This window comes from Amphiura filiformis, chromosome 20 (assembly GCF_039555335.1).
Source record: "Amphiura filiformis chromosome 20, Afil_fr2py, whole genome shotgun sequence".
In the NCBI taxonomy this organism is placed as follows: Eukaryota; Metazoa; Echinodermata; class Ophiuroidea; order Amphilepidida; family Amphiuridae; genus Amphiura; species Amphiura filiformis.
The window spans coordinates 40,611,873-40,633,015 of NC_092647.1; the positions used below are offsets into that span (position 1 = coordinate 40,611,873).

The 21,143-nt window shown below is 36.4% G+C and overlaps 1 protein-coding gene across 10 annotated transcripts in view; it reads right to left on the reverse strand.

The window, feature by feature from the left end:
- LOC140143032 (stAR-related lipid transfer protein 3-like) overlaps positions 1-21,143 on the reverse strand; it is a 38,982-nt gene that overhangs the window by 10,353 nt on the left and 7,486 nt on the right. For 9 of the 10 annotated variants that reach the window (XM_072165072.1, XM_072165067.1, XM_072165065.1 and 6 more), the window contains 4 exons: positions 14,504-14,749; positions 13,487-13,645; positions 11,997-12,056; positions 7,573-7,726 (listed from right to left, as the gene is read on the reverse strand). In XM_072165072.1, the coding sequence (XP_072021173.1) occupies positions 7,573-7,726; positions 11,997-12,056; positions 13,487-13,645; positions 14,504-14,749 (619 nt within the window). Of the gene's footprint in view, positions 1-7,572; positions 7,727-11,996; positions 12,057-13,486; positions 13,646-14,503; positions 14,750-16,486; positions 16,564-21,143 lie in introns of those variants that run through there. The other variant, XM_072165071.1, reaches the window with a different exon arrangement.

A 21,143-nucleotide genomic window follows, 5' to 3' on the forward strand; every position in this document is an offset into this window, starting at 1 on the left:
GTAGCACAACCGACGGAGTGACATGCATTTGCGACATCTGCGCTGGAAGTAAATTCCTGTTTTCTATGCTTTACCTCACTTGTTTGCTCAAAATTAAAAAGGGTCATATCTGACAGAGCTAACATTTTATGGAAAACAAATACTAATCTATTTTTTACAACATGGCTTTAATTTATTTTTGCCCTCAAATCTGGGAAAATGGTATACTGGATGTGCAGCTGTAACACAGAGTACTACAGAGCGCGTACCACCAGTCAAAGTCTCCGCCTCATCCGATAATGAGGGCCGATTGTTCCGTGAAATGCAACAGGCGAGACTGCTATGCAAATACCACGACACGATCGAACAATCGGCCCTCATGAATATGCGAGAACTTACACCATAGTTGACCATACAATACACGGGGACTTTTGACTGGTGGTACTTTCTTTGTTCATCTCTTTCCTCTATGAGCTGTAATTAATGCCACCCATCCTCCATGAAATGGAATATTCCAATTGAAATCCATACACCAACTATGGAAGACATGACCTTAATCTTCCAACCAGGGAGTGTAAATTTCAAATGGGACAACCTGAATCAGTGATTCCATTTAAAATCTACACCCCTGTGTGGGAGAGTAATTATGTTTTCCATAGGAAGTGTGTGGATTCCAACTGAAATAGCCCAATCATCTTTCATGTGATACCCCATATCAACTCCCACACAACATGGCAGGGAAAAAAGTGGAAAACTGGAAACTTCTTCCCAGCGGGAAATTATCAGTCATACCAAAAAATCCCAACAACAAGGAATGATAGATGAATGAAAATATTTAAAAAAGATGATGAAAGTTTTGTAAATGCAAGTCCTCTGGCCATCACATTGTACCAAAAGCAGACATGCCAACTTTAAAATCCAGTTTTACGTACTCAGACAACCAAAAAAAACCCGTATTTTGCACCCCAAAACAGTAGTTTTCTAAATTTGTACCAGCAAATCGCATGTTATGCATCTTGCGCTGTGAATGCATTTCCTATTCTTCACAATAAAATTCCATTTTACAGCGTATTCATCCTTAAAACACTGTTTTCTTCCAATCTTTGGATGTCATTATTTATGTTTTTGGTGAAATTGGTGCCATACATGAACGAAAAGTTAAACACAAACAAACACTGCAAGTGCTTTGTCGAAGTGTGAATACTGCAAATGGTACCCTTTCAAGCAGGCTCTGTTCAATTGTTCAGGCAGTAATATCAGTGGCGGTAAAAGCTACATATAGAAGCATGCTGATTACTGCAAGTAGTTTATCTTATTGAGGCATGACTTTAATATTCTTATTTTGGTCAAGATTATCAAATACCTTTATTTTTTGGAGTTGACCATATCACCATATTTTTCATGTTTTACCGTACTAAATACATACTAGCTGGCATGTCTGCAAAAGGTTAACATTTCCACCAGTTTAAGAAAAATCCATGAATATTGACTTTACTTTTAGCACAATTGAAATTGTAGGCATGACTTAAAAATGAAAGATAAGTCAAAATAATTCTCATTAGGAATTTTTGTTTTTCATTAGAAAATTTACAAAAAGGAAGAAAATGACAGAAAATGAAGAAAACTGAGACATCTCCAACATTTACTTAAATTTCAAATGTTATCCTTATTATAGTAGGAATTTCAATTGAATGAACACAGCTTTCAACAGCTGTAAATTGTAAATCGCGAATTTCAAACTACAACGCGAACACACGACCTTGGATACAATACTAACCAATCAGGAGTGCATTGGCATGGTTGGATTCACTTCTGTGTTACTCACACACAGTTGCACATGCTGGCATACATCGCTCGCGCAGTGTACGCAAAAAAATCGCACGCTATGTCAGGCTGCATTCATTCAATTCAAATTTCCACTAGGGTTCACTGTTTGGGCTAATCACTTGCACAGTATTGAGAGTAACCTCATGTTGGATTTCACAGTCGCAGATTCGATCCACATGCGCTAACTTAATCCCATGGGGTGTATACACACGCGTAGAAGGGCGATTTTCCCATACCCTGCCGACACAACCGCAAAATGCACTAATTTGAATCTGCCACTGCGTAATCCAAATTGGCGTTACTCTCAACTTGAGACGAGACACACTATAGCACACCTATACTTCTTACAGAAATGCAAGAATCTAATTTTTGATTGTTTTTAGATTTTTTGATTCACCAAATCATTGAGTGGGGGCAGCTACTATATGCCTAAAAGATTGCTATTTTCAACTACAATCACAATTAACTTAATTTTGCAAATTTCCTGCAGAGTACATTGTACATTATGAACCATTAGTGATTTTAATGTTAGGAATATTGATTGACTTGCAGGTCAATGATAATGAACACTGATGACACCATCAACTTTCAGTGGTATAGCCAAGAGGGGGGGGGTAAGCTACCCCCCTGTGGAAAGTCTTACCCCCTTCTTTCCCCCTGTGGAAAGTCTTGCCTCCTTATTGACCCCCCCTGTGGGATGGTGGCTGCCCCAATATTTAAGATTTTTAGGCCTTTTGTCCTTTTTTCCCCCTTAAAATTTGTCTTGGCCCCAAAAGTGCTGGCTACGCCACTGTGAACTTCATCTGTGATATTGTCCATAAAAGTTGATTGAACGTACTAAAGATATCATCAAAACCAAACTAAAATGAAAGAAGAATAACAGCAAACAGTAATTACACAAAAAGCCAAATACAAAACAGACACTTCCTTCTGTCATACTAATAGGTTAGTCGTGGACGCACATCAGGACTGTCAACTCTCACGCATTTGGCCTTCTCACACCAACGTAGTAAAATCTCATGCATTAGCAAAATTAGCAATGGGTTTTTTGCTATCGGAAAGAAGAAACGAAAATGGAGACAAGATGAACAAAGAAGTCACATGGTACCCCTGGGATTCGAACCTTAGACCCTTCGCACGCCAACCATAGGACCGACTGGTAGCCACAGGGGTTTCGCTGGCCTGGCCAGCAATTCCGTGCATATACATGACTGGATATTTTGGCCATTAAACGTAGAGTTTTATGAGGACTTGTATGTCTGAACACAATGAAATGGTATGGTATATCACATCGTACGGAAATGTGAATAAAATAACATGGAAGGCCATACGAGTTTTGATGATCAGTCAGCACATGTTTGTTTACATTATGAGCAATCTCATCTCCAAAGTCATCGTTCAATAATCTCCATCCATAAGTATTATCCTTACAAGTATCTTCACATGAATGCCCTATCATACTAAGCAATCACAAGGAACACAGCATTTTTGTGACATAACTTCTTAGCGGATATCCGATCGATATGTTGCTAGCATACCCCTGCATCAAATCACAACCAGTTGACTGTGCTGCTACCCACAACTGAACACTGGTAGCGATAGCGATTTGATCACTAGCAATTTTTGAATCACACGCTGCCATTGCTATAGTATGATATGGGCTTAAGCAGTGCAAGTATCACACTCAGAACCACAAAAGGTCATTCTATGTGCATGTGTGGATATAGAGATTAATGAACCATGTCCCTAGGGTTGTGTTACCATTTTGATTCCGTTCATACGGCAGAGGTGACCAATCTGTTGAATTCGACATGTTCCGATGTTGGTCTGTTATAAAAGGGTTCAAGAAAGTGTACTGCCACATTAAAATCTTGAAGGGATCATTTATAAATAATAAATAAATAATAAATTTCGGATTTATATAGCGCCATTTTCCAGCTAGACCTTGAAGGATTCAAAGTGCTGTAATTTCGCTGCCATGGTGAATCATCACAATCAGATCGCATCATCTAGGCCAGTTGCAGCCGAACCTCAGGCGCAGACCTATCCGCACTTAGATTGTAACATCCACCAATTATCTGTGCAGCTCCCCAAATTCCATTGGGTGAAGGAAGTTTTTGATAACAACTAATCACCGTTTTTTTGAAAGCAGGAGGAAACCGGAGATCCCGGAGAAAACCTGCGAGAGCGAGCATGGAATCGGGATAAACCAAGTGCAATCCGAACCAGAATACCTTAAAATACGTCAAAATTTAGATTTTTGCATTTTTGAAACAAGCATAGATGTGCTACTGAAGAGGACAGATGGCAAATGTTAATGCAATCTGATGAAGGCAAAACCAGACATCAAAATGAAGATCTATAGAATAAATGTTCTTTTAATTTTATCAGTATTAGTCCAGTATAGTCCATCCCTTTTTAGGTGAAACTTTTCCAAAATTGGGGGTGACACTATACTCAAATTAAAAAAAAAAGAAATATCTCTGTACAAGTACATTATTTTGTACAATTTCCCGAGCAACAAGTGACACCCATTTATTAACCTATTTTATACACGAGAAACAAAATCCTGTGATTTTTTATATTATTATAACAAAATCATCACTAAAAATGTTGGAAATGCAAGCAAATATAAATGCATCAACCAGCAAAAAAATGAATGCATCAGAAAGCACTGCCCGTAGTATGCAGAGTGCGCACGTGCATTATACACAGTTAATCAACTTCTGGCATTTTTCTAACGTTTGCTCCGATTGGTTCTTGCTATCTAAGAGTGTATGAAAATAACTTAAAAACCTCCTGACTCCCCGAACACAACATCTGCCAGTATGGCGTCATCTAAATCTGTGACGTCATCGGAGTTGTCTAAACGACATCACTAGCAACCAGGCTGCAAAATAAGGATTCTGAAGGGCACCCATTTCAAGGCAATTTTGAAAGGGCACATCTATTTTACGAGACAATTACATGTTAAAGAATAGCAGCAATTAATAGGGTATCAAGGCAACTGGGCACGTGCCTTCGGTTATTCTGCAGCCTGCTAGCAACAACAAATCTTCAGAGCAATAGCATCTGCTGAAGACGCCGGTTGACCCAGTGAAAGCGCTCTGGTGAGTGAAATTTGAGTAGCGTAGAAGTATAAATTTGCTTTCAACTTAAGGTTTTACCGTCGTAACTAAACCTATCGACGAAATTTTTTTAAATTGACATATTTTGTACATTAATATGTGTAGATAATAAATCAGGAAAAAAAACAGGGGGTGCCGGACCTCACTTTTGAGCTACAGCCGTTTTAAAAGAGGTGTACATTTCCAAAAATCTCTGTACACTTCAATGGCAAAATCAGCAATTTGCCCAAAATATACCACCTTTTGCGTTGTATAAAAAAATTGTCGAGACAAAATTTTTTAAATTTTATATATGTTATGAAAAAGAAAATGCTCTGTAAAATCGCGCAAAAAAAAATTGGGGTACGGACCTTGTTTTCAAGCGTAAATTGACCTAAATAGGTCAAAAAGCATTTTTTCTGCGACACCATGCGTAGTTAATTGCGTACATGGATATGTTGGAAATGCGTACCAAGCGTTTGGTATACAAGCGCGATCTGATGCCGGATCAGCGTTCGTTTTACGCATATGGCCACAAAAAGGAATTGTCTGTTTACGCAGGAAAGTTTTCACTGTAAAAAAAAGTTACCTAAGATACTTCTATAGGCTAAGAAGTGTCCATATTAAATAGGAACAATTATGATGATGTCGACTATAAAAGACTTATTATGCCAATTATGATATCATAATTTAATGTATGACCCTTTTTTGAAACGGAATAGTTTTGATGGTGTTGTCTATATCGCATCATTCGCATGCATTACGAATTCTGTGCACGTAGTAGGTCTTTACTCAATAACACAAAATGCTTTAAACATTTTAAAACATTTTAAAAATAACAATCAAAAACATTGAACACTTGCTGCAAAACATATTCTAATTTGGGACAATGTTGCCAAAATAATATATGTCTACAATAACATTTTCACAACATGTTTTTAATTTTGTTGTGGTGTGTTTCATTATGAAACGTTCTACAAACGTAACCTTTAATAGGCCTATAATAAAGTGCTTACCCAACATTTACGCCAAAATATTATTAAAACGAATTAACCAATTTAACCATTTAACCATTTAGGCCTAATGTTTAAAAAATACCCTGATTCTGTGTGGGTAGTCTATAACTTCATACCATCTATTGGACCCTACTGTCGTAGGCCTACTTTGGGGATGGGGTCCAGGTCCGTTATCAGTGGAAGCACGCTGGCATTTGGTTTGTACAGGGTGTCCCAAAAGTAACTTAACATTGTAAACTTGCCATAACTTGCGTTAGGTTAATAGTGTTGTTACAAAAATTGCACAGTATGTAGATAATTCTTTTAGAAATGTTATGATACCAAACATGTCTATGTGGTCATTGACCCTTTGGCATGAAATTAACGGATATCTACCGTACCGTAAAACCCACTTTTATAAACGCAAAATAAGTCTCGTCATTTGAGACGTGATAACACGATAAACGTGTTATCGTTTTAAAATCTGTTTTGTTTAATTTTGCTATGTTTGTTTGTTTGTTTGTTTGTTTTCAATACGTAATCTTCATTTTGTGTTTTATCTGGATTTTATATGGAAACTGCTTAAGATCTTTTCAGAGGATTCGATGAACAGTTGTACGCGATACGTTATTCTCCATTGAAAGTCGACGTACCGCTCTTCGTATGGCATCGATGTTTGTAGCCGATCTTCCTGTTCTTCCACGTCCTGCCCGAGGTAGATTATGAACAGATCCAGTTGATAGGAATTTCTGCACTAGTTATTACTGGATTGTATTTCGGCTGGGTGCATAATTTACATTAAAATGTTCCTTAAACTTTACTTGAGTGAGTTTGTCCGACTTTCTCTCGGCAAAGAACCATTCGATCTGAATCCGTTGAAATTCATCTTCACTTAAACTGTTTTAAAGTAAAGTTTAATATTGTCAATCTATCCTAATTATAATCTAAAACAGCAGTCACGCTTACGCTAGGGCACGTAATCCATGAATGTTCATACCTAAATGTAGCGTGTGCAGTGAGTGAACCAACTCAATCGTTCAGGGAAGCACATCATTCATGTGCTTGAACAAAGAACATAATGAGCTTGCTTTTGTGGGTTTGATACAAACATATATATGTACAGTTGCATAGTAAGGTCAAGGGGTCATCAATAATGCTGTTTTTGGTATCAGAATAATTCTAAAAGATTAATCTATGTGAATATGTTATCCATTTTGGTATGAAGTAGGAAATATTTGAGATATGGCAAATTCACAATGTTAAGTTACTTTTGGGACACGCTGTACATGTTAAGCGGCCACTTTTTTTTGCGCTCAGCAAACATTGTTTTCTTTATTTTGTGGCCCTAGTTATCGCCGGTGCGTAAAAATAGCATTGACACGCACAACACGCATCGTTCTTTGCGCTGTCTGCAGCAACGCCGAAGCACGACGCTGAGTATGCACGCCGCGTTGAAAACAGGCGCAATAATCAAGTCAAATCGGCTGACGACGGTAAAACCTTAAATGCAACTTACATGCTAACATTCTTCTTTCCTGTGGGATTACCTTGAAGTCTAACACCCATACTTCAATCCAGGCTACAAAGAAACTTGTTATAAGAAGTATGTAATCAACGGGATGGGCTACGTCGGTGTACAGAACAATAACTTAAACACTACTTACATGCTAACATTCTTCTTTCCCTTGGGATTACCTTGAAGTCTAACACCCATACTTCAATCCAGGCCACGGTGAAACTTGTAATAAGAAGTATGTAATCAACGGGATGGGCCACATCGGTGTATAGAACACATTTATCCTCTTTATGGGCATCATACTGGAATATAAAAACAAAGTTCTGATGTTACAGCTGTACAAGGGTGGTCTTAACCCTGGAATTATGGAAACTTTTGGGCCTCATAACTGCTAAATTGTTGGTCTAAAGAATATTGAAGTATACATTTTTAGAATGGCAAAGTGTTGATGAATTCATCTGTGAGGTCAAATTTGGGCCAAAATGCTCATGTTTGGAGGAAAAAAACACAGTTTTTTTTGGCCCAAATTTTGTCGGTCAAAATAACAAAAAAATTCTTGGGCAAAAAAAGTTTGTTATTTTTAAAAACTAGATATAAATATCTAGGAACAGTTTTTTGTATTTTTTTTTTAAATTTTGACCAACTTTGAGAAATTTGCACTAAAAATGGTCAAAAAATGCTCAATTTTCAACAACAAAAATCAGAAAAAGCCTGATTTTCATCCAAATTTCAAATATTTTTGGTGAAGTTGGTCGAAATAAAAAAAAAATAAAATAAAAACCGCACTAGATATTTTTATCTAGTTCTTAAAAATCAATAAAAATATTTTTGGCCAAACAAATTTGACCTCACAGGTGAATTTATCAAGTCTTTGCCATTCTAAATATGTATAGTTTTATATACTTTAGACCAACAATTTAGTGGTTATAAGGCCCGAAGTTTCCATAATTCCAGGGTCAAGACCACCTTTAAGTGACATGGTGAAAATGATGAATTTGGGGTTTTATGGTGTCAAATTTCAGTGTACAGATAATTTTTTTCAAAACATACACTAAACAGGTCACAGGATTTACCCTTTTGAGTAAAAAGAACCCCATAACAGGACATTTTACACCATAAACTGGATTGTATCTGAAAGGTATCCTTAGCAGGATTTATCTGTACTTTACAGGATTTTAATGAAATTGGTGATAAAATACACCACATATTACATGCTTTTTATCATATTCTATATTGTTTGGTGGATGGTCCTGGTACAAATGAGAAAGCATGCTTGTGAAATAGAGGGAACACTAAAAGGACCCCTTAAACTCACAAAGTAGACGTTTGAAAACAGCCCTTTTTGTAGAAAAAAAAGGCACTTTGAACACTTTCTCTGAAAAGGACCCTTGAATTCACATTTTTCTGGTCAACCATGTGACATTGTACACCATGGAATTCAACTGTCTCCCCCCCCACAACTGTCAAATATAGTGTCACTGTAGGGTCACCGAACAACAGAATAGGTCCTGTATGTGGTCAATTCCAAGCAACCTCGCCCAAATTGTCAAAATTTAAAAATCAAGTCAAGTATGTGATTTTGGTCTCATATTGTAGCTAAAAAGCTATATTTTCTGAAAACGTACTTTTTTAGGAGGAAATGGTGTCCATTGTTAGAAAAACATCCTAATTTGCATAAATTTGCATATTCTTGACTGGTAAAAGCAGCAAAACTAAAAACACAGCAACTGCTCTGTACTGTAAAATTTTGGAAACAAATTATGCATGTGAATATAAAGTTTATAAGTAGCTCAAAATATAAACACCAGAAATTTTCAAATTTTATAACGTGTAGCCGTCAGCATTGTTTGAGTACCAATTTTACGATTAAAAGCATCATTCCATAGCATAAAAGTATCATTTATTACCACTGCAATTTTAAAATAAGGTTGATTTTCATTGAAACTAGAATGCAAAGCAAATTTATTCATCCCTATCCAATGACCCAAAAATAATTTTCAAAAAGTCTAATTTGCGGCGGTAACGACCAATTAAAGTTGCATCATTCATAGCGCTTGGAATGACTGATGCATAATTCATAATGTGCCCGTTTGAAAAAAATATTCACAATTTTGGGTTAGAACTTTCTGAAATGCATTGCACAGAATTATCTTTACAGTAATTGATGTTTCAGCATTGCCTGAACCATTGTAAGTGACATAACTCCACAAAACCCCTGCATCATTCCATAGCGCCATAAGGATTCATGGATTGCAAGGATTTTTTCTTTAAATTTACGATAAAATAAAAACAGTGATGATTATTTCTTGATAGATGGTGATAGTTGTTATGTTACATCCTATGGCTAACACCCAGTGCTAAATTTCACTTCCAAGAATTTTAGACTAGCAAAATGTTGACATAATTTTAGTTTCAAAATGTGACCATGCAACACAAGTTATCTGATTTAAAAAAATCGGTGATAAATATTTTTGGATAAATATTGATATTTGTCAGCTAACATAAGTAGCCAAGTATATAAACACAATTTACTCAAATTTATTGATCTATTTATTTTTATTTTCAAACATGAACTGCTTTTCATTTTCTATGGGATTTTACACACAGCATCATTCCGCAACGCTCCTTGCATCATTCCGCAACGTGACCTAGTGTCGGAAAATTTGGCATAAAGAGGCGATGCCCAAATTTTTTTTTAATCGATACTGACAATTGTCAGTTTACATCCTAAGCTTTAGATTAAGTGGCAAATTTAATATCTCAGATTACTAAACTCACAGAGTTTGTCAAAAATGTTTTAGTGCAAAAAATACTGGTCCCGTGCGCATCATTCCGCAACGCGAACTTCGCATATGCAAATTAGGAAATTATGGTGGTTTGGAAAAGTTTCTCCTACCTTAATCATTCACTAACCAAAAATACTTTAACATTATGCTATTCACCTTGTGCTGTTAATACATATTTGGCTGCTGCATCAAAAAGAAATTCGTACAAAGGCAGTTTGCATCATTCCGCAACGCTTGGAATTGTCCATGTAATACACATAGCATATGTGACCGTACAACGAATGAGCCGTAAATGTCCTCAATTGTATTCTGAGTTACAGTGTAAAATGGGCATGAAGGTCGTATTCATAGGTACCTCAATTTGGTGCTACGTGTACCTCATTTAATGAGATACACGTAGCACCAAATTGAAATACCTATGAATATGACCTTCATGCCCATTTTACACTGTAACTCAGAATACAATTGAGGACATTTACCGCTCATTCGTGCTGTACGGTCACATATAAGCTAGGCCCAAAAAATGTTTGTGTCAAAGCTTGCGCTCGCATTTGTAAATTCGCATGATTTGAAAAAAAAAAGAAATGCAGAAATTTTTTATTGTTTTTCCGGAAAAATTCGGTGAAAAAATACTTTTTTTCTCCAAATACCATAAAAATACCAAGCCGGGAATAAAAAAAATAAAAAATCACATTTTGCATTTGTTTTCAAACCACTCGTGAGCTTTGAGACAAACCTTTTTCTTTTTTGGCCTTATAGCAATGTATTAAATTTGGTTTTTACAGGACTTAATCTTGAACAACAAACTATTATTGAGCAAAGAATAGGAAGGCAGGAAATGGGTAAATTCAACCTGTGAACTGTAGTGGTGAATAAAACCAAGAGGAAATTATTCAGTATTTCTTATCTGATCATATAAAATAGATTAGCATTAGTAATTACATCCAATCCCAACAATAACTTCCTTGCAGGGCATAATATAACCGTATCGCATAGCATTTTGCTACACAATCTAGCCAAATTGCTATGCAATCACACAAACATATGTCATTGCTATACATACCATATTCATTCCAATAAGCGCCCATGCCCCAATAAGCGCCCACCCAGGAAATTTCCAATTTCTTACATTTTTTTACATGTTTCCCCTTCCTTCTTTAACCCTATCCCTACCCATGGTATTTTTGCTATCGGAAGGGAAAGAAAAAACGAAAAAGGAGAGAAGGTGAAGAAAGAAGTCACTTGTTACCCCCGGGATTCGAACCCGGGACCCCTCGCATGCCACGCACACGATCACGCTAGACACATATCTGGGGATAGCACACCACAGGGTGTACCTTGACTGGCCAAGCTTTCCGCACCCATGTGTGGTAGCATGATGATGCAATAGGATCATGTGGGACACCCGCGCTCTCAGTTACTTTGTGGTAGGGTTAGAGTTAATGATTTATGGCTACAGGGTGTATGTATCAAAATGATTGGTACCCATCAATTTTGATGTTTCTTGAAAAGCCTGCCTCTTCCAAATACAACATCTGATACTCTTGAAATATCCTGAATGTATAGTTTATGACTTGTTTTCCAATTAATCTACAAATTATTTGGCTTTCATGATGAATTTGGATGTGTCAAGCTCATCCATTATCAATGAAAACTGATGGGTACCAATCATTTTGATACAGCTTGTACTATTCTTGTTGTACAAGACCTGAGGGCAAGAAGACCGTAAGTCCACCTGGCCCCTCAACATGTATCTTTTATAATAATTAATTGCTCCTATACTTACACTAAAGTCATAAATAAAGACTTTTGAAAGCAGAAGTGCACTGGTTATTGCAGTTGTTATCTGGAAATGAAAAGAAAAACATTTGAATGTTAAGATAAACTGAAAGTTGATATTATTCAAACTCGGATTCTTATCACTTTCACAGAAAAGCGTAATTGAAGTGTAAAACAATTACATTAAAAAAATCTGTGTGAAGTGCACTGTAATAATCAGATATCTTTGAAATAACAATTCTATATTTGGTTTGCCTTATTATACCAGAAAAATATGGCATTTTTTTAAGATAAACAAATATCATCTTGCAACCTAATCCTTTAGCAAGTTCTAACTGGCAATAAAAGTCAAATTTAAATATTTAAATTTTTTTTTATACTGTGAAAATCAAACCCAAAGATTTGTACTAAGACTAATTTCAGGTTATATGCATTCTAATTTCTGGAAAGCAGAATTGCTATTATCTTTTATAACCAATTATCGAAATTAACACAAAATATTAAAATTATGAGCACACTCCTAACCTAGGCACCGGAGTTTTGCGCGATTTAAAACAGCAAAATGCGCTGGCCACTTTTCAAAATGCACGAAAATGCGCCAAAAAATAGGTCAAAATGCGCCAAAATGCGTGATCCCCTGTTATCAATGCAAAACACGAAAAACATCGGTAAAACGATGGCATGTCAATCACTTACGACCGACTTCCGGTTCATTCCGGGTTCATTTCCAGTTTCTGGAAAAAAATAAAAAATAAAGATGGCGACCATCACATATCGTCGATCGAAATGTCGAAAGCAAGGGTAAATTTCCCCACATTATGCTTGGTTTAATGATCGTTATTTGTATTTTGATGTACATAAGTGAAGTTAGAACCAATATTGCGTAAATTTTCTTGTAAATGCTGCCGATTTGGGGCATAAAATCGTAAGTTTTAACTTTAAGCTTATCGATGGGTCAAAATCGTGAACATTCTCGATGGAACCCAAAATGCGCTTTGGACACCTAAATACGCGAAAATGTGCGCTTTTGCGCGAACCGCACAAAACTCCGGTGCCTATCCTAACCTATACTCACAATTAGACTTGTGCCAAGTCTTTGAATTTTGTGACTGCAATTGCCCATTTTCTCTTGAATTGCAAAAATATTAAAATTTGATGCCAGTTAGAACTATATGATTATGATGTTTCATTCGGCAAAACAGGTTAGTTTTCACCATCCAGCTTGTTTTATAATATAATAAAGTAAATTTATAAGGTAGGCCTATATCTTAGTTTGAAAAACTTTATCTTACATTCTCGATATCTAACTGTTGCATTATAATTAATTTTTGATCATTCTCTTGTCTATCTGTTCCAATTTATCACATTACTTTTGTAACTTATCTCTGTAATAATATAAATGATATACTGCGCTGTATTACTTATTTTGATGTGTGGAGAAATAAAACTAAACTGAACTAGCGCTGTATTTTACTGGAATCATGATTAGACACTTACAGCTACCATTGCCCAATGTCTACTCTTAAAGCCGGCATATGCTATCAGCAGCAGACCCATCCGTACAAAAGACAATGCTACGACGTCAAACATGGATGTCTTGAAATCATAATTAATTACTTGGCATATCATTCCATTTCTGATGCCAAGCCCAATGATCTGTATGGAATAGAACAAAAGAGAACAATAAAACCAATTGTCAATGAAATCATCTTGATGTTATAAACAATGGTGGTTCTTGCACCACCAAGCTGGACCATACCAAATTTCATTCCATATATTCTGCTCACTTGCAAAATGAATTATAGGTACCTCCTATTCAAATCAAAATCATTAACACAATTCTTTAAAACTTCTTTAATAAAATTCTTTAATAGATATTCTCTCTAACTACCACCCTCAGGGCATTGCATTTTTGAAAAGATGGGCGTTAAGGGCTCTGGTAACAACGTTTGCACAGTATTTTTTGGTGGGACATAAGAGCACATCAGACATATCGAATTGTATTCAGAATATAAAAGGAATGACCTTCTGACCTTTTTGCTTAACTCAAGAAGGGTATGTGGCAGGTACATGTAGGTCAAACTATACTTTTTCTGAATCCTTGCAATGAGACAAATAATTTGGTGTGCTTGTTAACCAGATTTGAGCAACTTTGAAATTGGACCACTGAGTTGACCTTTAACCATGAATATGGTCGCAGTGCCGGGAAATATTTTTTGTTAACATCATGAATGAGTTGTAGGACCATAAAAGGAGACTAAAAAAGTTGGTTTGGTAGAGTCATGGGGGGATGCACATTAAAACCTGGTAGATACTGGACTATTTATGATTTCGACAAATATTGTTGATAACACGGGCCACATGGATATCATGAAATCAGAGATTGATTTTCGAAAATGCAGGTATTGCATGATATTTTGACAGAATTTATGGAACAGTTTGGTGGAAAAAAAATGGTGGGGGCATTTATTAGAAGGGGGCTTAAATTAGGAATGAAGAATCAATGCAACTTACATTAATATAAATAATCCAGAGTAGGAGCATCAACAGAAAATCAAAAGCTGTCAATAGACAGAACATTCTCCTCACAGAGGAAAATTTCAACTCCCTCTCACTAACCCCTGCCGCCGCCATCCCATTACTATGAGATTGTCGAGGGATAGGGTCGTTGCTATTGGAACGACTGGCGTAGAGAACGTTAGCTGCTTGGCGAGCAGATTCATTGCGATTCTGCACTGCGTCTGTCATGTCACGTTCATCCTGCAATTAGAGAAAGGGAAATTATGTAATTCACTTTAAAATCATCAATGCACCTAGCTCTCCATATATGTAGATGTTGACCAGTTTCTTTATAAATGTACTAAAATTGAGCCAAATTAAAGGCTATGGAGCTACGAAATTCCAAATTTGAGCTAATGAGCTGAAGAAGCTAAGAACTGGAGCATGATCTTCAAATGTGGATCTTCGGAACTGCCGAGGAGAGCCTGAAAAAGTGATCCTTGACCACCACACATACCCGTACTACCGTTACATGTGAGTGTCCCTTCTGGGCATAAAATGTGTTAATAAATAAGAGTAGGTGCTAATATTAAAGTTCAACAAATACAATATTTAAGAGTGAGGTGAAGTGAAGTGAAGTGAAGTGCCGCTTAGAAATTTGATTGGGATAAGCTCAAGAATGAGTTTGAAAGGAACAATTGGTACTATAGACGAATCTCATGAGCCAAGTCATGGTCAGGATTCGGTCGGTCATTACTGGGTCCCCGCTGGACCAAACTGGTGTTGTGACTGCCCAATTGGGTGAAATTAAAGCCGCTTAAAAATCGATGTTATATTGTATTGTGTTGTAAACTTTCATCATTCTTTTGTCTATGTGTAGCACGGGTGCCGGCACGGGTGATGGAATGCAGTTTAGAATTCCCGCCAAGGCTGAATCATTTCACATTTTGGGTGTATTGTGACCGACGGGGACCCAGTTATGGCTGCCAGTGAGGTGTAGGAATGCATGAAATGAGATTCGTCTACATACAAGTGGTTAGAATTTAAATGATTATACACATAACATATATAGACCTATACTGCATAGTTAAAAAATAAAACACAAAATTCATGTACATGTAGGAAAGAAATTGGTTTGGAGTCTTACATTATGTAAATGTTAATGCCAGTAAAAAGGTTCAGTGACATTGTGAGTTTGTAAGTGATGAATGGCATGACAGATACTTTATGGCTTTCATGAAAAAAAAACACATGATAACTCAAATTTTCAAACTTGACCAATTCTTGTTGATTAAAAGTTAGCCCAAACAAGATCAAGAACAAAATATGATCTTTGCTACAATTAATGTATACCAGTCATAGACTGTTACCTGTTCCAACTCCAGTGACACCTCATGCATATTTTCATGGGTAGGATTAGGCCTATGTTCAATGGAGGCCATGGACACTACATGTAGCACCACAGTCAGGTTACATTGATTTTTCAAAGTAAAATTTCAAAGTAAAATACTAACAGATATTTCAATGCATCCAAAGACCCATGGAAATTAATGAGGTGTCACTGGGGCTGGAATAGACAATAATAATAATAGGCCTACATATAAAGCTTCACCAACTGCCAGAGTCCAGCATCTGGTAATGAGGGCCACCCGTTCCATGAAGTGTGACAGACAGAACGCCAACTGCGTACCTGTTACCACATATTTTTGCATAAACCGATTGGCCTTCATGAATATGCGACAATTTACAGTGAATACAAAGCACAGTTAGGGAGGACAGCCAAAATGGTTCAATGAGCTCAGCCAAGCTTTGCTGCCTTTGGTAACGCATTCTAGCAAAGGGTACCTGGCTTTTAGCAATTTACACACACCGCTCCACCGATACCACAGTTGACCAAAAAGCTATCAAATCTATTTTATGACCATGCTTGGATGGACAATCCCTTTCTATTGACCGCAGACAACAACCCCAGACATCAGTGGGTTGTTATGTACTTACTGAAGACAAAGGAAATTGATAATGGTTGTGCCATCGACCCATGTTTATGATCCTGCTGCTTTGATGAAGGCTCTGATACATATTAGCAATTAAACTGGTACACAGTTCGCCTGTTAGTATTGATGAAAGGTGAACCTCATTGAAAATAAAGTTATATATCAATGGAAAGCTTATGATGTCAGGATACTAAAAATTATTTTTTCCGATTTTTTTGATGGCCAATAAAGCTGAAAAATTAAAAAATGAATGAATTTTTGGTCTTTTTAAGGCGCCAAAAAGCACCCAAATCAATCGTCTATGACCTTGAGAATGCTCGTGGACGTAAGCTCAGGGTTCGTGAGTCACGTGATCCTACTAAGAAACATGTAAACAAGACTTGCTTCTGTACTTTGCAAGCTGCCCGGCAAGTCTGATTTTCACAATAAAGCTTGAAATTAGAGGAATCTTCAAGTTGCTGGTTCCTTCTATATATATTAGAAATAATAGAATTATTGTCAGCATATAAATTTTCCGTAAAGTTTTGACAAAATCAGTCATAACTCGCTGGGTATAATTGGGTAATTGAGTTTGAATTTCGCTGGGATCAATTCCATGCGCAAATGCTTGCTACCGCTCATGTCATGGACTGAATAAACATGATCGAAAAACAAATTACATACTTGTTTGTGACATTCCTATTCTTGATTCATTTGAAAATATCTGATATTTAAAAATATCGTCTTGCAGTAATCAACAAATTAATAAAAAAAAACACGCCGATTTCATCAAATCCAGCCCATAAAGGTTTTCATATTTAGCGCATTGCGGTAAATACATTCTTTCCACGCAATCACGATTGAAAGAAACATACTTTTTTTTTTATAAAATAAGTACAATTTAGGCTTAGTAGATGGAATTCTGAAATCTGAATAAAATTAAAATATTGTCACTTGTGTCACGATTCTTTAATGATAGTACAATCAGTGTACGGTACTGAAAAACTGAAACATTCATGTTTTATGGATTACCGAACACGATGCGTAAATTACTGCTGAAGAAATAGCAGGCACCCGACCAAGGTGGATATGCGCAGCGAGTCGCCCAGTTCGTCCGCTGGTATCACTTGCGGTCCGGAAGAGCTGGTCCGGTGTGTGTGTGTTGCAGCAGATTTGATCTCCGGGATTTGATCAAGTCTGCTTGTATGCATTTTCGCAATTAAGCTTGAAATTAGAGGAATATTCAAGTTGCAAATAATAGAATTATTTTCAACACATAAATTTTCCGTAAATTTTGGACAGTCGAAACTGGCTGGGTATAATTGGGTTATTGAGTTCGAATTTCGCTGTGATCAATTCCATGCATAAAATGCTTGCTGCGACCGGTGACCGGTCATGGCATATTAAATAATATAAACATCAAATTAAATACTTGCTTATCAAGTAACATTCCCTGTTCTTGATTCATTTTAAAATATCTAATTTCTAAAAAATATTGTCTTGCAGTAATCAAAAAAGATTTCATTATAAAATCCAGCTCATAAAAAGGTTTTCATATCTAGCTACCGTGATAATTCCCCGATCGGATATCATTCATTGCGGAAAATATTCTTTCCATGAATTCACAATTGAAAGAAACAAATACTTTATAAATACAATTTAGGCTTTATAGACCGTTATTTGATGGAATTCTGAAATCTAAATTATAATATTGTCATTTCTGTCACAGTTCTTGATGATAGCACAATCGGTGTAGCCCTACTGAAAAAGAAAAACATCTATGTAATTGTTGTATGGATGATGGTAGTAGCGAAATACTGAAGAAATTGCAAGTTCCCAAACAGCGCTAGCGCTTCTAAATCTTCCGGGAGCACTGTGTATTAGCTGATTTGATCAATCGTTCCTTGATATTTGGAACATTTACAGGAATAAATTTTGCTGACGAAGTAGCAATAAGTTGGAAATATCAGAATGTGAATATCAAATCGGTCATTTTGTCTGCAAGCAGTACAGTCGGATACCGAACACTCGGCGACTGAGTTCATCCCGTATGCCCTGCCCGTATGTATCTGGTCGCATGCGTTTTAAGGTCGCCTCCTTCGCGTTACATGGTGATTTTTGCTTTTCGCGACATGATTTTACCTTTACAAATTCATATTTGCTGAAGTATACCCCTATGGTAGTAAAAGTATACATTTTCTGAAAGGAAATTGCCCAAGGAATCCAAATATGCACTCAGAATTGACACTAGGTGTAAGATAAAAAGGTAACATTGACTGAAATGTGAATTATTTTATATTTTTAGTCATTCAATGTTTTTTACAATAACATTTTCTGTGGTAACCCTATAGCAAAAATAATGCTATTTTCTTGCAGAGCACACTTAGGCCCTTACAACAATATAAAATTGCATGGGGTTCATGATTCACCCAAAATAAATATTTCCATCCCAATTTGGTGCAAAATTATAATCGGAAATTTAATCTTCTCACAGAGTCCATGTATGTAAGTGTCTTAAAATTGCCCATTATCACCCCCAAAAACCTATCTATTTATATCCTGCTATTGCACATTCCAACCTGCTTTTGTGGCAGCAAGAATCACTGAAACAAGTAATCATAATTTACTTAAAAAACATTAACATACCTGAAACAACCTGCATTTACCGAGTAATTAAATGTGTTGATGGGAATGCACCTTTTAAAAAGATGTGTATGAAATTTATCTATGTCCCATGAAAACAGGCTTATTCTTTATACACAAATATTAGGATTTTAAGAACATAGATTATGTAAAAAGTATCTAAAGAGTGCAATTGCACACATTACATCCACATAGTCTATGCAGGGTGTGTCCGATGGCATGTTTTGATACCAAAATATGATACACAGTCTTTAGGTATGATAGCATCAATTGGCTTTAGTAGTGATGTGGATTGCCTGAATGTTGTGCAGATAGTACTTTTTTAGTAGTATCCAGTAATGACCTTAGTTCCTGGAGGATACTGATCGAGAAGTCCAAATTCATCTTCATTTTCATGGATTTACTGATTTATTGAATGCAAAAAGGTCATTAGCATCATGCTGACATTAATTGACTTAAAATAAACAAAAAAGTGACACTGATTACTGGAAACTTATATATAGGCCCAACAGTTAACATTATTTGGCTTTTTAAAATAAAATAAACCAATGGGCATGAAATATTATTTTTAAAATAATTTTTCCTACCGATTTGCAAGTTTATAATTGTCACAAATTCACTATGTTATTATTATTTTCTTTATGATCACCCAGTTTGTCCATACTATACATTCATTTACCTACTTGTCAATCATAAAACAATAAAGTAGAATATGTTAGCTTTCTTTTGGTACCAAATGTATAGCCATACACAAAGATTTGACAAAAATATTAACGTTTCTGCAAAAATAGTACTAAAAATGTCAATTTCCCATATAGTTAGTACAGGCGGCGCCGCCACCGCCGGCGCCGCCGCCGCCTCCACCCCTGTACTTCAAGCTACAAAAAGGTATATCTTCACTTCTGGATGGACTCTGGCAATGCCACTTTGCAGGAATATGACATAATAATACAGCTTTCAAATGAGACCACATGCATTGATCTAGCTTTTGTAATTATGAAAATATATGAGATTAACTGCAGCTTGATACCAAAAAGCGTAACATCTCCACCCTTTTTGGGTGGCGAGTTTAAAACGTGCGAGTTCGCCTATCATACATGACCGGTTGTAAAACTAAGAAAGAATTAAAAAATCCTGTACATGTACCTTATTCTATTCCTTCATTTTCTCATTGTGATAAGTTCATCTGAACTTGGTGTGACGATATGAACTGGTAGCACTAGCAGTTATTTCTTGCAATCTGTTTTCATTCCGGTTCTTCGGCGAATCTTCGCTCTTGCTTTACTGTAGTGTAATATTCCCTGTGCATATCGTGGATGGTTTGGCCTATCCCAAATCACCCCGGCCAGCACTTTTTCCATTTTTACCCACACCCTTTATTCAGAAACTTCATTCTTGATTTGATCATGTTTTCTTCATGTTATTCTTATTTTATTGAAGATATTTTTCATGTAAAGTAAGTTGACAATGACTGAATTCGTACATTGGCCCGATGCATGCCACAGTAATGCATGGACATTGTGTTTACAATCAAACCCGAAGTAACTGTGTGTCCCGAAGCTGACGTCATCAACGAAAAGCGCCTAATTTGAACGATTTCGTTTTGTAATTTAGGGGGGTGCCAATATCAAATCTTTGCATTGAGATTGTGTCTAGCCTGGCACGCGTTTGGCAAATAAAAATATTCTTTTCTGCTTCCTGACATCATAAGCTTTCCATTGATATATAACTTTATTTTCAATGAGGTTCACCTTGAAGGCTCTAGCGAACTGAACCTGTGAGGCAGCAAAGCTTGGCTGAGCTCAGCAAACTATTTTGGCTGTACTCCTTGCCTGTTGGTACACTACATGTATCTGTACCTCTTTGATCTATGGTACCAGTAATGTGATGATCAATACAAATCATTCAAAAGATTATTACAAGGAAACAATTGCTTATGAGGATATAATGCTGTTACATGTAATAAAACGAGTCATACAAAACAGGAATCACATGAAGTTATTTTGTAAAATGAAGTGGATGTACATGTATGTGGATAA